Here is a 17,465-nt window from a genome sequence, read left to right as displayed (position 1 = left end):
GAGTAATACATGACAGAAAAACAACACAGAAAGGTCTTCATCCATTTCCTCAGTTCGTTGCAAAAGCTCGAGAGCTCAAACGTAATATTTATGTTGCCGCTCTACAGCGTGTCTGTGTGTGTTAATTATGAACGTCCAGATGGAGAAGCATCCCGCGCTCTGAGGCAAGAGGTTCAGCGCTCGACTCCAACCGAATGCTATTTCCTTTTCAGGCGACTTTGACCCCTAGTTTGTGGGAAGAAAAAAAAGTGCTCTCTTTTTTCCCCTCCCTTGCATGCTCCTTCTTTCTGACAGATGTGCGTTGAGGAAAGGGGCTGCCAAATTACATGCAGACTTTTTGCATCAGTTCTTTTTTTCCTTTAACTTTTAACAAAACTGGGAAGGAAAACATCTCATGATATGCTGCAGTGCATGAACTCTGAAGCTTCTAACTGCAAATGGATTGAGTTCTGAGAGGGTTAGAGAAGAGCGCATGGATATGGCACGTATGGTGAAACCTCCACTGCGAAGGTCCTTCAGTGAGCATGTGAAGGATTCTACCAATAAAGCTTGGGATATATTTTGGAGAAGTGCCCGGGAGAAACGTCTGTCAGGTACAGCTTTGTCATGTTATGCTGTCCATCATGAGGTTGGAGTTCTGAGTTTCTTTCTGTAGTGCAACCAAAAAGTCAAAGTCTATTAATATTAATAGTATATATGTACTATATGTAACACAGACAAACTGATGTTTTTCTCAGGATGGGATCATTTGTGCTTATTATATAATTGTGGATGTGGTTTGTCCCAATTGTACAACTTTTAACAAGTTTTATTCATTCAATTATTTTTATAACTTGTGACTAATAGCTGAGCTGGTCCACAAAAAAGAACATTTATAATGAAAATTTTTTTAAAATGTAATAGGGATCTACAAGGTTATATTTGAGAGTAGATAAACCAGTAATATGCATACATTTGCAAGCTTTTAGTCTGTATTTTTTAGTCTGTAATTTACCTGGATTTTGCATTCATCACTCAGACAATGTGGTCTGATTGACATAATAATAGACAAAAACAGTCTGCGTATTTTAACACACAAAAATTGTGCTTTTTATGTCCAGTTATATGTCTGCCTGGTACACAGAGTTTTCAAGTAAGTTCTGGATCCATCATAATAAAGCTAAACACATCCACACTTAAGGGCATTAGTAGTAGCGCCAATTGGCCTGGTTGCATGTCTTGACTGTGAGAGAAAACCGGAGCCTCCAGAGGAAACCCACGCACAGGGTGAACATGCAAACCCCACACAGAAAGGACCCTGATTGCACCACCTGGGAGTCAAACCCAGGACCTGATTGCTGTGAGGTGACAGTGCTACCCACTGGACCTTAAAGGACAAGTTGCAAAGCTGCACTAAAGAAAGCTGAGTTTTAAAAAGCTATACTGTCTCTTGGAAAGGTCTTGCAAATATTACACCAAAAGCACAACTTGCAATACTGAAAAAGGTATAAGGAACATCAAGTTTAGGAGCAAAATACCAGCAAAATCACTCTTAAGTATATATTAATGCGTCCTTTTTAAGAAAACACCAAAATCCCCGCTGTTATTATATTATAAATAAAAATAATGAATTAATACATGTAAAGAAATCATTTACATTTTCAGCATTTAGCAGATGCTTTTAACCAAAGTGACTTACAGCACTGTGACAGTATATTATCTACACAATTGAGGGTTAAGGGCCTTGCTCAAGGGCCCAACAGTGGCAACCTGGCAGTGGTGGGGCTTGAACCAGTGACCTTTCGATTACTAGTCCAGTATCTTAACCACTAGGCTACAACTGCCCTACAACTGGACCAGTGCATGTAAGTCTGTTCTTAAGAAGATTCTCTTCAGGTAAAACATTCATTCATTGTCTGTTTTACTACTGCTTTATCCTATTCAGGGTCACAGTTGGTACAATTCACTGGGCGAAAGGTAGGAAACACCCTGGACAGGTCACCAGTCCATCACTGGGCACACACACCTCCACACTTAAGGGCATTTTTAGTAGCGCCAATTAACCTGATTGTATGTCTCTGGACTGTGGGAGGAAACCGGAGAACCCAGAGGAAACCCACACAGACACAGGGAGAACATACAAACTCCACACAGGGAACCAAACCTAGGATCTTCTTGCTGTGAGGTGACAGTGCTACCCACCAGACCTTAAAGGACAAATTGCAAAGCTGCACTAAAGAAGGCTGAGTTTTAAAAAGCTCTTTGAGAGGGTGTCTTGCAAATATTACACCAAGAGCACAACTTGCAATACAGTAAAAAAAAAAGGTAGAAGTTGTTGGTTCATTCTCCACCACCTCCAAGTTGCTACTGTTGGGCCCTATAGCAAGACCCTTAACCCTTAATTGCTCACAATTGTAAGTTGCTTTGGATAAAAGTGACTGATAAATGTTGTTTAGAGGATAAAAAGGTCTTCACACAAACACCAAAACCTTATACAGGCTTGGTAGAAGGAGCATCTTGGTTTTGGACTGCTCTGTTGCCCAAAGGCCTAGATGGTTTGCATTTACAACTGTTGTTATTTAAATACACAGAAATGCGCTAATCTGTGGGTGCAAGAGAACGTCCTGCTGCTAAAGGGGGTTCTACAAGTTGCTAAGTACAAAGTTAGACATATTTCTAACCTATACGGTGAGTAATTAATACGTGTGTTAAATAAAGACATACAATGTACATTAAAATAGCATGTTTTAATAATGTGAATGATAATCAGACCACATTTTATGGATAATTGATGCAAACTGTACAGCTGTAATATGCTTACATTTTTGACAACCCATAAATGTAATGAAATGGCCTCATGTCAATTAGTGCTTCTCAGATATCCTTAATATGAGATATCGGTAATCTGGATTAATCCTGTCCATTTGTCTTTCTATTAAACCCTACATGCATATTTAGGATAAGGTTTCATTTATCACAATCCTGTCCTAATATTTACGCCTTGACCAAAGCTGTCATACTTCCAAATATAGTCTTTAGCTCCCAGTGATCATTCATTGTGAGCCGTAACTGTAAACGGTCCACGAGAGCTCCCTCAGGACTAGTAGTGGTATGTCTTTGTTACAGATCACTAAATCAGCACTATCAAATGAAGCACCGTGGCCATAATGCAGTTACCAGGGTGCTTTGCACAACATAACAGACGACGTAAACAGAACCTAGTGCTGAAAATGATGGCCTGACTGGAGTAAACATCTGGTTCTAGGAGAGTGTGCTTTTTAATCAAAGTGTAAGACCTGCTTATCTGCTTTTTGTCCAAGACATACAGCAACTCCTTTGTAATACTTGGCAGTAGCTGGAAAACCTGTGTTTACAAATTTTACACTAATGTAACCAATTGCAGTGTTTGTGAACACTGTTTCCACTGGAAACATCCAAATCAGCAGGAATTATTTAGAGTAGGCAGTCCACCTTCTTTACATTCACTGGATTATCCGGATGAAACCCCTACTGACATTGAAGGAACAGTAACCTAGGGTAAGGATCGTAAATAGCTCAAATAGCTCAGTTCTTAACCAGCATAACTGTAACCCTGTGCACAAAACAAGGTCTGTAAAGACAGGGTTTGTTCAATTTGGTGTACAAGAACTCCAGTGGCCAGCACAAAGCTCTGACCACACCACAGTGAACACCATTGGTATATATTGGGACAGTACTGAATGGGCAAAATTCCCACAAACAAAACGTTGACTGTTAAGGCTGCAGAACTGAGGTGGAGGCAACCTCATATTAATATGCATGGCTTTGAGAAATGTTTCCTGTAGGTGTTGACCTGCAGATGAAACCCATACTGACATTGAAAGAAAAGTAACCTAAGGTAAGGATCGTTCCCAGGTCCACAGCAGCATACCCAGCATACCCAGCATAATTACACAACAAGTGCTGGTAGTATAAAAAAAATAAATAAATTAAAAAAAAAAAACAGCATACTTAGCATAATAATGAATGCAAGTGCTTGTGGTGAATTGCAAAAAACAGCTTACCAAGCATAAAGGCAAAATGATATGCAACCCCAAATCAGTAAAAGTTTGGACAGAATGGAAAATGCAAATATTCAAAAAACACAGAGTTCTGACATTTACTTTGACTTTCATTTGATTGCAGACAGGATGAACCTGATATATTTCATGTTTTGTCTGCTCAACTTCATAATAAATGTAATTTATTAATAAACATCCATTCCTGCATTTCAGGCCTGCAACACATTCCAAAAAAAAGTTGGGACAGTAAAGCATTTACGACTTGGTAATGTTGCCATTCCTTTTCACCACACTTAAAAGACATTGTGGCACCGAGGATACCAAGTGATTTAGTGTTTCAGCTTTTATTTTGTTTCATTCCTCCTGCAAACACGTCTTAAGATGTGCAACAGTACGGGGTCGTCGGTGCGGCATTTTTCGTTTCAAAATTCTCCACACATTCTCTATTGGGGACAGATCAGGACTGCAAGCAGGCCAGTCCAGTACCCGCACCCTATTTGAATTCAAATCATTATTGAGTTTTTTCACCTCATTATTAGCCCTAAATCGCTCCCGTCTCAACTTTTTTTGGAATGAGTTGCAGGCCTGAAATGCAGGAATGGATGTATATTAACAAATGAAATAAAGTTGAGCAGACAAAACATGAAATATCTCAGGTTCAAACTGTCTGCAATCAAATAAAAGTAACTGTAAGAAACTCTGCATTTTTATTTTATTTGCATTGTCCAATCCCAACTTTTTTTTTTATTTGAGGTTGTAACTTGGTAATATAACACATTTAAGCAGTCAAAACAAATATAATTGCACATGTGCTGGACAATGAACAGCAAAACCTTTAACCAACTTCATATTAATATGCATTAATTTGGGATGGGGTGTCCAACAAACTCATGGTCAGGTGTAGCGTTAATGTTTCCTGTAGCACAATATTAAAAAGAAATTCACTCACTCACATTTCTTAACCGCTTATGCAGTCAGGGTTGCGGGGCTTTTCAATGGGCACAAGGCACACAGTAACACCCTGGACGGGACTCCAGTCCATCACTGGGCAGACACACACACCTATGGGGCAATTCAGTGTCTCCAAATAACCTGACTGCATGTTTTTAGACTGTGGGAGGAAACCGGATCTCCCGGAGGAAACCCACACAGACACGGGGAGAACATGCAAACTCCACACAGAAAGGTTCCGGACCGCCCCGCCTGGGGATCGAACCCAGGACCGTCTTGCTTTGAGGCGACAGTGCTACCCACCGAGCCACTGTGCTGCCCTTAAAAAGAAATTTTAAACCATTATTCATTTAGATAGTTCCAACTCCCTTCTATTTACAAATTTTCCTTATAAATTTTCCCGTGGTTGAGAGGGCCAACGGGCTTGCACAATCCTCCCCCAATGTGTGATACTGCTGACCATTTCTTGTGCCAGCAAAAAGCAGATTCTAACCGAAAGTCCTAACATGTCCTGCACATGTGCTGGACAATAAACAGCAAAAACTATCATAATGGATTAATAAGTGCTGGACAGTAAACAGCAAAAACCAGCATAATAGGTATCAGATAGACAACACATAGGTATTCAGAGTTTGGCAATCTATGCTGTTTCAATCCAGCCACCACGTTTTTATAAGATGCGGCTCATGCGATTGGGTGGATTGATGAGCCTGAAGAAGACATTCACTGTCCTGGGCCAATAAACTTTCTAGCCTTTAATTGTTGGTCCCAAACCAACGGATTTTGGATAATAAAGTAAATGCTTTTCCTTTGCACTGCTCAGGAGACATTTTTACCATTTTATTGCAATGCCTGGACCAAAAAAAAAATAAATAAATAAAACAAAATGTGTAAATGCTGACACACATTTCATAAAAACAGGCTGAAAGGTCCTGGTGGGACTATATTGTGCAAGGTTTTATATGAAGGCTGCACTGATGGATTTGTTTTGTAAGCATTACCTCATCTCAGGCACCGAAGCCACGTGTTTCTGTGTATGTGACAGCGCATAAATGGCTAGGGTTGCAAGAGGAAAGAGGCGGCCCGTGCTCTGTTATGATGTACAGCAGGCCTCTGAGCTTGGAAAGATTACTGTGAGAAAGCCTTCCCAGATGTTGCAATCGCAAAAAGACAGAAAAAAGTTTTAAAAACAAAAAATAAGGGAGGTAATGAGGTCAAGTTTCACATTTCCCTTGGATACAATAACAACAACAAAGAATCTCTAAAGGAACCTGTGATATACTGTATGTACAAAGAGCATATCTTCCTCCCCATCCCCTGTCTATGAATATTTCAGAATTCCTGGATCCTGTGGATTTTATTAAAGAATATTTGGTTGTAATAGTTTACATCTGGAAAATTCATCTTTTTCTCGATCCATGACTCATACAGGCTGTTAGTGAAGCTAACAGTCATATCACATTTCTTTCAAAGTAGGAGCAGAAAAACCTGATGTAGAAAAAAGCCAAAATACCATCTGGCATGTGCCAGTTAATATAAACTTATAATAATCCAAAACATACCCAATAAAATGAATAAAAAGTAGTTGAAAAACTATCCAGGTGAACTGTAAAAAAATATGGTTAGAACACAAAGATTGACAGAACCGAAAAAATATAATAATCCCTATAAATAGCTTCGTTTTTAACAAGCATAACTGTAACCCTGTGCACAAAACAAGGTCCATAAGGACAGGGTTTGTTAAATTTGGTGTATAGGGCTGCTCAGGTGGTGCAGCGGTAAAATACGCTAGCACACCAGAGCTGGGATTTCAAATACATCTTATCGAATCTCAGCTCTGCCATTCGGGCTGTTCCACATATGAACTTGCCTCGTGCAGGTGAAAAGATGCAGTCGGTACTGCACGCGTGTCGGAGGGGGGCGTGTATCAGTTGTGAAGCTCCTCAGTCAGCAGTGGGTGTTGTATCGGTAGAGTTATTGGATACAACTAGATTAGGGGAGAAAATTGGTGGAAAAAATCTGAGAAAAAGAGAAAGAATTTGGTGTACAGGGCCGCTCAGGTGGTGCAGCGGTAAAATAGGCTAGTACACCAGAGCTGGGATTTCGAATATAATATATCAAATGGCTGGACTGGGTGGCCACGTGAACAACAATTGGCTGTTGTTCAGGGTGGCATGAGCCAGGCCATGGTTGCAGTAATGACCTCTGCTGGCTGATTGATGGCACCTGCACAGAGTTGGGGAATAATGCTGATCAGAGTGTGGCCCTCCATGCACAAGGCTGAACCGCATATGAACTCGCCTCATGCAGGTGAAAAGACCGCTGAGCGGCCAGTTCAAATCTTTAATGTCAAACACAGTCATGGACAATTTTGCATGTATTTGGACTGTAGGAGGAAACTGGAGCACCCTGAGGAAACCCACGCAGACACAGGGAAAAAGGTCCTGGATTCCTCCACCTGGGAATCGAACCCAGGACCCTCTTGCTGTGAAGAGACAGTGCTACCCACTGAGTCACCATGCCACCCTTATCTCTTAAAAATTTTTCCCAGATAGTTAATTATCCATACTGTACTCACAATTGCTAAGATATCAAAGACAGTTCTCCTTTGCTGGTACCCTGGGACTCTTTTATCATTCTTTGTACAGAACATGGTGCTCTTTGTGTGATCTTTACAAGATATCCATTCCTAAAGAGAATGGTATTCATAGAAATTGGCATTCTGTGGATAGATGTACACACAAGTGTTTGGAAATGCTTTGGTAGTAGTAATGCATCAGAGTTTATCATTTCCTCTTTTAATGCCCAGTAAGTTTGTTTTGAGCAGGGGGTAGCTGGCACGAACATAATTTTTGAGAAGAGCAAACTAGAGAACTCATAAGCTCATCGATTTACGTCCTTTTTTTCATCCTGGACTGTAAAAGATTAATCAGTATGCTTAATAATACCATAAAATGCATAACTATTTGTGTTTTAATGTATCTGCCCAAACAATAATGACCAGATATAGATCACACTACATTTTATTTATATACTTATATTTAATTATCGCATAACTGTGGGCCACTTTGATAGGTTCACAGTTTACTTGCAACATATTTAATATTTATTTACATCCATTATGCATCGGCAGAAGCGTACGATACTAAAGAAGCTCAGGGCCAATCAGCTTCCAGCTTCCAGCTTCCAACCAAGACATTATTTCAAACTGGTACAGATGTACTGTAAGACCCTTATTAAAAAATAAAACTAGTAACTAAGCTGCTGCAAAGATAAACTTTGCCTTATGTCCTGCACCAATTAAAAAAGGCTAAATAATATGCTAAGACTAGAATGTTGATTTCTGCAGTGTTGGGCCAGCACTGTAATGAGTTGTTTACCGTTGTCCGCTTCATATTGTGGCAGGAAGCGTGGACTGACCTGTCATAGTCCAAAACAAATCCCAGGAGCTGTAGCATTAATGAGTGCTAATGCACTGCACCTGAATTTTGGGCTATTAAAGGAAACCCCAGAGATCTTTGCCTGTTGAGTAATTTTTTACTCAGTCGGTAAGGGAGTCGGTAAGGGAGTCAGCTGGTTTGTGTTCTCCCATGCTTTGTCTATTAAGAAAAAAGGATCTCTTTCTAATTTGCCTACTTGGCAGTCTATTTTTCTCAGCATCCGCTTCTGCTTTCCTTAAAGCCATTGTTCCTTGTTTGAATCTTCAGCTGCCTTGATTCTTTGAACTGACTCTGAGTCATTTTCTTCATCATTATCTGGGGACCGGAGCAGTTACTCGACAAACTTGACTTGTAACCTTACAACTGGGTAACCACACTGAGAAGATATTTCTTCTTCTTACCTTGTTGCCTTTGATTTTTGGGGTTTCCAAGGCTCCAACAACACAACCCCAGGATTGACTGGTGCACACATTCAATATGTCACTGGGAACTGCTCTGTCAAAAGACCTGTCTCAGAGAGGCACTGAGACCTGCACTCCAAGGCAAGGGGCTAACAGAAGTGATTGACTTGTCAATGGCTCCCCCGGTGAGTCTTCAGCAAGTGCAGGGTACCTCATTGCCCCTTTGATAATGCCATCAATCTGCTCCCGGGCACTTCTCCTCCCTAAGGCAGATAATTCTCCCTGTTAGCCCTGGAACAAAAAGCCTCAAATAGAATTACAAGTTCCACACCAGTTCTGTAACCTTTCTTGGCTTTGTTTTTTCCAGAGGTTGCTTGCAGGTGAATCCACCCTAGACCATCAACGAATGGCCTCATCTTACCTTGGTCAGGCTGGCCCAATACTTCCTAGGCCTCTCCAATAACTTTAGCACCATCACTGCACATCTTACTGCTCCTTGAAAACTTTGAGCAAGGTCCCAAGATCCCTTTTTATGGAGGAAAGAAGGCACTGACTAGAGAGGACAAAACATACATTTCTAGTCTGGACAGACCATAAAGATGTGGCCTATTTCCAGCAAACCAAGCACCTCAAATCCTGCCAGAAAAGATGGGATTTGTTTTTTGGCCAATGTAACTTTGTCCTTTCCTTTTAACTTGGCATGAAAAACACCAAACATGATGCTCTCTCCAGGCTAACTCATCATCTGGTTTCCATCCTCAGTCCAATGAGCACAGAGAGGGTCAACCAAGACCTTGAACATGTTATGGCACTAATCCATTGTTCCCATTTGAGTGCCAATTTTGGTTTTCACCTCCTGTTTTCCCACAACATTAGGAAGACACCTGTGTTCCTTTGTGCAGTGCTCTGCAAGAAAAGGCCTGCAACATACTCCTAGCCACCACTGCTTCCAGAATGGCTCTTGGGTCCTTCTCTGTATCCAAGGCAATGAGTCTGGCTGTCCACTATAAATCTTCTTCTTGCCCTGTAGTTAAAGAAGTTGGGACCTAGATTAATGGGACCATTTAAATTTACAGAAAGGTCCATAAGCCCCACCATACACTATATTCTTTGACATACGCTGAGCCAAACATAGCCAGTATCTAGTCAGTTATGAGACAACAAGAATGCTTTTTGGTCCCGACCCAACCCAACACATCCTGGATCCAGAGCTCGGTCTTGGAACAGCAGGAGCAATTCCTCTGGGGAGGGTCCTTTTTTATCTTGTGGCAAGAAATGTGGATCAACCTAGCCCCAGAAGATGTAGCACTGATGTGTGTCAATGCACTGCACCTGAATTTGAGGATATTTAAGGAAACCCCAGACAACCCCAGAGAGAGTGCAGTGTTGAGTCATTTTTACTTAGTCTGTAGGGTAATCAACTCTTGCTTTCTCTAATCAGAAAAAAAGGAGACCTCTGTCTAGTTTGCCTTGACATTTGGTTCCTTAAAGCCATTGTTTGAATCTTATTTGAATGTTCAATGGTCTCGACTCGTCGAACCAACTCCATGTTCTTAATTTGCGCTAGTTTATTCTATAGGGAGAGAAGCATAGGAACTTCAACCACGTGTTAGTTAATTGGTGGACTGAGTAGCTGGTTGACTAAACACAGTGATTAGAGTGCCTGGAGTTAGATTGGTGAGAGAATCTCAGTGGAAGAAGTGTCGACTGACTCCTTCCGCTCGTCTGTTATGCCCTATTGTCCTATATTGAATACCGCTTCAGGCTATGATCTTCCTTTTGTGTATAACCCCTTTAATTTTGTTTATATATGTAATTAAATCCATTTTATAGTCTTATTTCTTGTTCGATTTGGTCCAGTTTCTGGGCTTGGGACCAGAATCAGTGTGGTGATGAGTCTCAACACCCCATTACAAGCACATTAGATAGCTACAACACCCAAACACTACAGCATTTTTATGGTCGTCACCATATCTAAAGTGGTTTAGGGTCTGGACTCTGACTTGGATATTTCAAAACATAAATGTTCATCATGTAGTTTGTTTGTTTATTAGGATTTTAACGTCATGTTTTACACACTTTGGTAACATTCATGACAGAAACAGTATTTACTCATTACACAAGATCCATCACTTCACAAGTTTTCACATGTCAAACACAGTCATGGACAATTTTGTATCTCCAGTTCACCTCACTAGCATGTCTTTAGAAACCAGAGCTCCCGGAGGAAACCCACCCAGACACAGGGAGAACATGCAAACTCCACACAGAAAGGACCCGGACCACCCCACCTGGGGATCAAAAGCAGGACCTTCTTGCTGTGAGGCAACAGTGCTACCCAATGAGCCACCATGCCACCCTCATTATGGGTCATTGTTGCATCATCTAACATCTTCAGGCGATTGATCCTGGAATTGGCAATGTTGGGATTTATTGTTATAGTATATAAGGTTGTTCTTTCTTAGTTTTTTACCATGAAGACCCTCAATAAACACCACTGTTGTTTGATTTTGCTCTCATATTGTGAATATATTAAATATACTTCAGCACGAAGCACATACTGTATATCTTCAGGTCTTTTGCTGGTTCCCTTGGGCCAGCATTCTAGGAATTTTGTGCTTTGTTATAAACTTTGCAGGATGTTTACTGCCAGAAAAGCATTGATGAGCAGAGGTCTTCTAAAATGCTTTATGCATTTCAGATTCATGCCTCTCTACATTTCCTCTTTTAATGTTCTCTTTTTATGTTGTTTTGATCAGCGCATGATTTACACTAACAGCTTTTTTTAACAGAGGAAGCAGAGTCTCAGATTTTGTGTGTCTGTTTATAGAACCCTGTATTACAACAACCCACACTGCCAATCTCAACTTGTTATGTCAAATACATGACTTTTAAAGGAAGAAGAGTCATAAGAAGCACCATTATACAACCCCTAATCAGTTTCTTACATTTACTTTGACTTTTATTTGATTGCAGACAGGATGAACCTGAGATATTTCATGTTTTATCTGGTCAACTTCATTTAATTTATTAATAAACCTCCATTCAAGTTGCCTATTGTAAATTGTATGGTTTATTGTTTTGTTTTAGTGACTATTGTACCATTTTATGTTGTGCACTTTTTTTTGGCACCGAGGAGACCAAGTGATTTAGTGTTTCATGTTTTATTTTGTCTCATTCTTTCTGCAAACACGTCTTAAGATGTGCAACAGTACGGGGTCGTCGTTGTCGCATTTTTCGTTTCAAAATTCTCCACACATTCTCTATTGGGGACAGGTCAGGACTACAGCCAAGCCAGTCCAGTACCCGTACCCTCTTCTTCCGCAGCCATGCCTTGGTAATGTGTGCAGCATGTGGTTTTGCATTGTCTTGTTGAAAAATGCATGGACGTCCCTGGAAAAGATGACCTCTTGAAGGTAGCATATGTTGTCTAAGATCTTAATGTACTTTTCTGCATTAATGCTGCATCACAGAGATGTAAATGATCTTTGCCAAGGGCACTGACACAGCCCCATACCATGACATACCCTGGCTTTCAGACTTGTTGCTGATAACAGTGTGGATGGTCCTTTTCGTCTTTGGTCTGGAGTACACGGCGTCCATTTTTTCCAAAAAAGACCTGGAATGCTGATTTATCTGACCACAATACATGTTTCCACTGTGTGATGGTCCATCCTAGATGCCTCCGAGCCCAGAGAAGTCGACGCCGCTTCTGGACATGGTTAACATAAGGCTTCTTTTTTTGCACAGTAAAGTTTTAAGTGACATTTGTGCATGTAACTCTGTATTGTAGAGCTTGATAAAGGTTTGCCAAAGTAATCCCTCACCCATGTGGTTATATCAGTTATTGTTGAGTGGTGGTTCTTGATGCAGTGCCGTCTGAGGGATGGAAGATCACGGGCATTTGGCTTAAGCTTTCACCCTTGGCCTTTAAACACTGAAATTCCTCCCGAATCCTTGAATTGTTTAATGATATTATGCACTGTTCCAATCTTTCTTTGAGGTACATTGTTTTTAAACATTTCAATCATTTTCTCACACATTTGTTGAGGAACTGTAGATCTTCTGATCATCTTTGCTCATCAAAGACTCAGCCTTTCCTGGATGCTGCTTTTGTACCAAACCATGATTACAATCACCTGTTGACATCACCTGTTTGGAATCACATCGTTATTTCATTTTTTCACCTCATTACTGGCTTTAAATTGCCCCCATCCCAACTTTTTAACAAAGGTATATTAACAAATAAAATGAAGTTGAGCAGATAAAACATAAAATATCTTGAGTTTAAACTGTCTGCAATCAAATGTCCAAACTTTTTTTGATTTGGGGTTGTAGAAGCATTCATCTGCCAAACCAAACTCTTACATAGCTTCTTTCCAGAGACTATCTGTAGACGTATGGCTTTGGTCAATAACATTTGTCAATTTTATTGAATACTTCATTTGCACACATCACTCCTTACCACATAGTTTAACAATGTTCAATGTCAGAACTGTCTACTACTGTCATCTACTGTCTGATGCCCTGTTGGCTGAACTACCCTAGTCTGATGTAAGATAGCATTTTTTTATTTTGTTGATTTGGACAGTCTGTAGTTGCTTATTTGTAAATTGTATAGTTTATTGTTTTGTTTTAGTGACTGTTGTACCATTTTATGTTGTGCACTAGAACCAAATCCAATGTCTGTGAGCACTACTTTCTGGCGATTATTTCCATTCATTATACTGTACATAAGGGTGCCTTTTTCTCAGTCTTATCCCTGAGAAATAGCATGCAGCTATTGTATTTTCTTTGAGGATAATAATAAGATTATGCTGCTGCTGCTAGCTGTAATCCTTAGGGTCCAAGTATTACCTTAGTATATTTTCTTAGAAATACTTTTAGTTAGCATTTTCTGCACATGATGATCAGTATTTCACAATGGAACTGACTGGTTGTTGGCAACCTTAACTGTTATTTTAGGAAATTGAAAAAAAATTTAAGCAATGTGTATTTATATTTATCTTATATAAACATCAATCTGATTATGTGGACATATATAATGAGTGCCAGAGTGGTAAAAGGCATTTTGCTTGGGTAATTTAATGCCATATTTTTCTTTGGAGGGAAGGTTCAATGCAAATCAAAACAAAAAGTAATTTTGACTGATAACCCAAATAATGTGGTGGGACATTTCTTTTCTAGTGAAAGGGGTGACAATCCTCCATGACGACAATGCCCCCCTCAACAAAGCAGGATCATTGAATGATTTTTTTATCGGCTTCACTGACCATATAGGAGCACTTTGTAGTTCTACAATTACTGACTGTAGTCCATCTGTTTGTCTGCATGCTTTACTAGCCCCATTCCATGCTGTTCTTCAGGACTCTCCCAGGACCACTACAGAGCAGGTATTATTTGGGTAGTGGATCACTCTCAGCACTGCAGTGACACTGACATGGTGGTGGTGTGTTAGTGTGTGTTGTGCTGGTATGAGTGGATAAGTCACAGCAATGCTAATGGAGTTTTTAAACACCTCACTGTCACTGCTGGACTGAGAATAGTCCACAAACCAAAAATATCCAGCCAACAGTGCCCTGTGGGCAGTGTCCTGTGACCACTGATGAAGGTCTAGAAGATGACCAACTCAAACAGCAGAAATAGATGAGCGATCGTCTAGAAATTATATTAAATTATAACGTCATCAAAATTAAATTACTTAATTATTTAATTGACTCTTTCTGTTGACTTCTTTGTGGCCAAATAAATGAAATTTGACTGTACCCATTAGACTGATCCACAAAAATTAGACTGCAAAAATCTACAATAATGATAAGACAAATTCATTTTTCTATTCATTATTTATTTATTTACTTTTTTTCTAGATGGCCAGATTTAAGAACTGCTGCTGTTGGATCTTTATAGGACAATTTAGACCTTTCTACATCACTTTTATCATGCTTTTCTTATAATTTTTTACACAAATAATGTGTTCCAAATATGCATGCAATCCCAAATATGTTGCAGTGTCCCAAGTTGACAAATTATGTCAGATTTCAATATTTACTGTGTGACTTTCTGGGTTTCTGTATATTTTAAAACAATAAATAAACGATACCAGTAGTCCTCAACCACTGGTACCGGTCTGTTCGTCATTTATTACCGAGCCACACAGAAAGAATAAGTAATTAGAGGTCACTACAAAAGCAATGAAAACACTGCTCCCATTTCCAACACACTTCAGGTGTTATGGTCTCCTATCACCCCTAGGTGGGAGTGATTCATTGTAGCAAAAAAGCTCAGTGTTCCCACTGATTTTCCATCATTTGTGAGTAGTATTGTTATTCTATTTTAAATCCCCCGCCGGTCCGTGAAATTATATCTTATATGAACCAGTCCGTGGTGCAAAAAAGGTTGGGTATCGCTGAACTATATGCCTATATGCAAAATGTTAAACATTAGCTGTAGCTGAGCTATATCCTCTTATTTACGTGCTAATGGGTATTTTGCATTTTCTACCAAATTTGGTACATCTACTTCTTATGCACTTCTACTCCCTATTGCATTTTAATGAAGTTGAATAGACCCCCATTTGTCTGGATACAGACACAGTCGCGATACAAAACAATCTAACTGAAAATAGCATTTCAGTCACTTAGCAATTAGTGTTCGCCGAAGTAAAGGTCAAACAACTGATTACATTTGCGGGCAGCGCACTGTAAACAAAGCAAATAGCTTATTAGGAAAACAGATTTACACACAGGCCTCAGTACAAGTGTTCAGAGGTCAGTAAGGCATGAGAAAGGTTTTCATACAATCATAACCATATATTATCAGGGTTTATTTTGCCAGCCAAGGGCCATTAAACCAACTGCGGGGCAGATTTACTGCCTGATCTACTACTAATACACCATATGATCAGAGAGCTCGCCCTGCTGATTGGGCTGCATGCGAGTTGCTGTTTGTACTTCTACATTCTTGGGGCCAGATACACAGTATACACAGTATGTGCCCCTGAAATCGTAACGTTTTTGGAGTAGAATCAATGGATCAGCTTACTATTAATATACACTGAGCAGCCATAACATTAAAATCACCAACTTGTTTTTGCACTCACTATCTATTTTATCAGCTTTACTAACCATATAGAAGCACTACAGAAGACTGTAGCACATCTATTTCTCTACATACCTTTTAAACCTGCTTTCACCCTGTTCTTCAATGGTCAGGACCACCACAGAGCAGGTATTATTTAGGTGGTGGATCATTCTCAGCACTGCAGTGACAATGACATAGTGGTGGTGTGTTAGTGTGACAAAGCACTTAGACACAGTTAGACACAGCAGCACTGCTGGAGTTTTTAAATACCGTGTCCACTCATTGTCCACTCTATCAAACACTCTACCTAGTTCGTTCACCTTGTAGATAAAAAGTCAGAGACGATCGCTCATCTATTGATGCTGATTGAGTTGGTCATCTTCTAGACCTTCATCAGTGGTCAAAGGACGCTGCCCACGGGGAGCTGTTGGCTGGATATTTTTGGTTGGTGGACTATTCTCAGTCCAGCAGTGACAGTGAGGTGTTCTATCCACTCATACCAGCACAACACACACTGACACACAACCACCATTGTCAGTGTCACTGCAGTGCTGAGAATGATCCACCACCCAAGTAATACCTACTCTGTGGTGGTCCTGGGAGAGTCCTGACCATTGAAGAACAGCATGAAAGGGGGCTAACAAAGCATGCAGAGAAACAGATGGACTACAGTCAGTAATTGTAGAACTACAAAGTGCTTTTATATGGTAAGTGGAGCTGATAAAATGGACAGTGAGTGTAGACACAAGGAGGTGGTTTTAATGTTATGGCTGATCGGTGTATGTGCATATATTCTAAACATATATTAAAACACCTACACATAATCCTAAAGTTTGGATTTCAATTAATTAAGTATTTTCTTCAATACATTAATTTTTTTAACTAATTGAAACGATTTACATTTTTGGCTACAGAATAATGACATCCTGCTGTGCCCAAACACAACTACAGATGCCCAGCGGCCAATTGCCAAAAATTAGAATGACCCCTGTAAAAGGAAGTCCAACAAATTATTTTCCTGTTTATGACTTTCCTTCCTTTATGTACCTCGTTTCCTTCATCTTAAATCTTCTCCACTACCACCCCCACCCCCTCATTCCACCTAGACTGCTGTATTTAACCCTGACTTAGATGATTATCCAACATAATAGGCTTAGCTAGAGGTCTTTAGCAGGCATTACTTCTGCTCTGGCACGGCGGCTGCCAGTCGTGTCTTGGTATTATTAAATCAGCTTCTTGATCTGCACTTTTTCAGGGACATGAGAGGCTCATTTTTCCACAACCTAATGCATATGTGAGTTGTTCTTCTGGCAAGTGAGAAATAACTTCCATAAATGAATATACAGTGACATAGTGGCACAGCTACAGTAGTAGAGTGGATGTGGGTCCTGGAGACCTGGGTTAAGGCCTCACATCATCCAGGTACTCTAGTTTCCTTTCATCTTCTAAACCCATGCCAGCATAATGCCATCAGACACTCCGTGTCTCGGTGATGCACGGGTAAGTGGGGTGGAGGTTAGTGTGCATTATTTATTTAGGCAGAAAGTGTTTTGATTCTAAAGTGAATTAACATC

The 17,465-nt window shown here is 40.1% G+C and overlaps 1 protein-coding gene across 1 annotated transcript in view; it reads left to right on the top strand.

The window, feature by feature from the left end:
* The first annotated feature begins 472 nt into the window (after nt 1-472).
* si:dkeyp-23e4.3 (rho GTPase-activating protein 7) overlaps nt 473-17,465 on the top strand; it is an 88,862-nt gene continuing 71,869 nt past the window's right edge. Inside the window, exon 1 of the mRNA XM_063011323.1 lies at nt 473-593. Coding sequence (XP_062867393.1) covers nt 473-593 — 121 coding nt within the window. The remainder of the gene's footprint in view (nt 594-17,465) is intronic.

This window comes from Trichomycterus rosablanca, chromosome 16 (assembly GCF_030014385.1).
Source record: "Trichomycterus rosablanca isolate fTriRos1 chromosome 16, fTriRos1.hap1, whole genome shotgun sequence".
NCBI lineage: Eukaryota > Metazoa > Chordata > Actinopteri > Siluriformes > Trichomycteridae > Trichomycterus > Trichomycterus rosablanca.
This window is presented reverse-complemented; position numbering and strand designations above follow the sequence as displayed.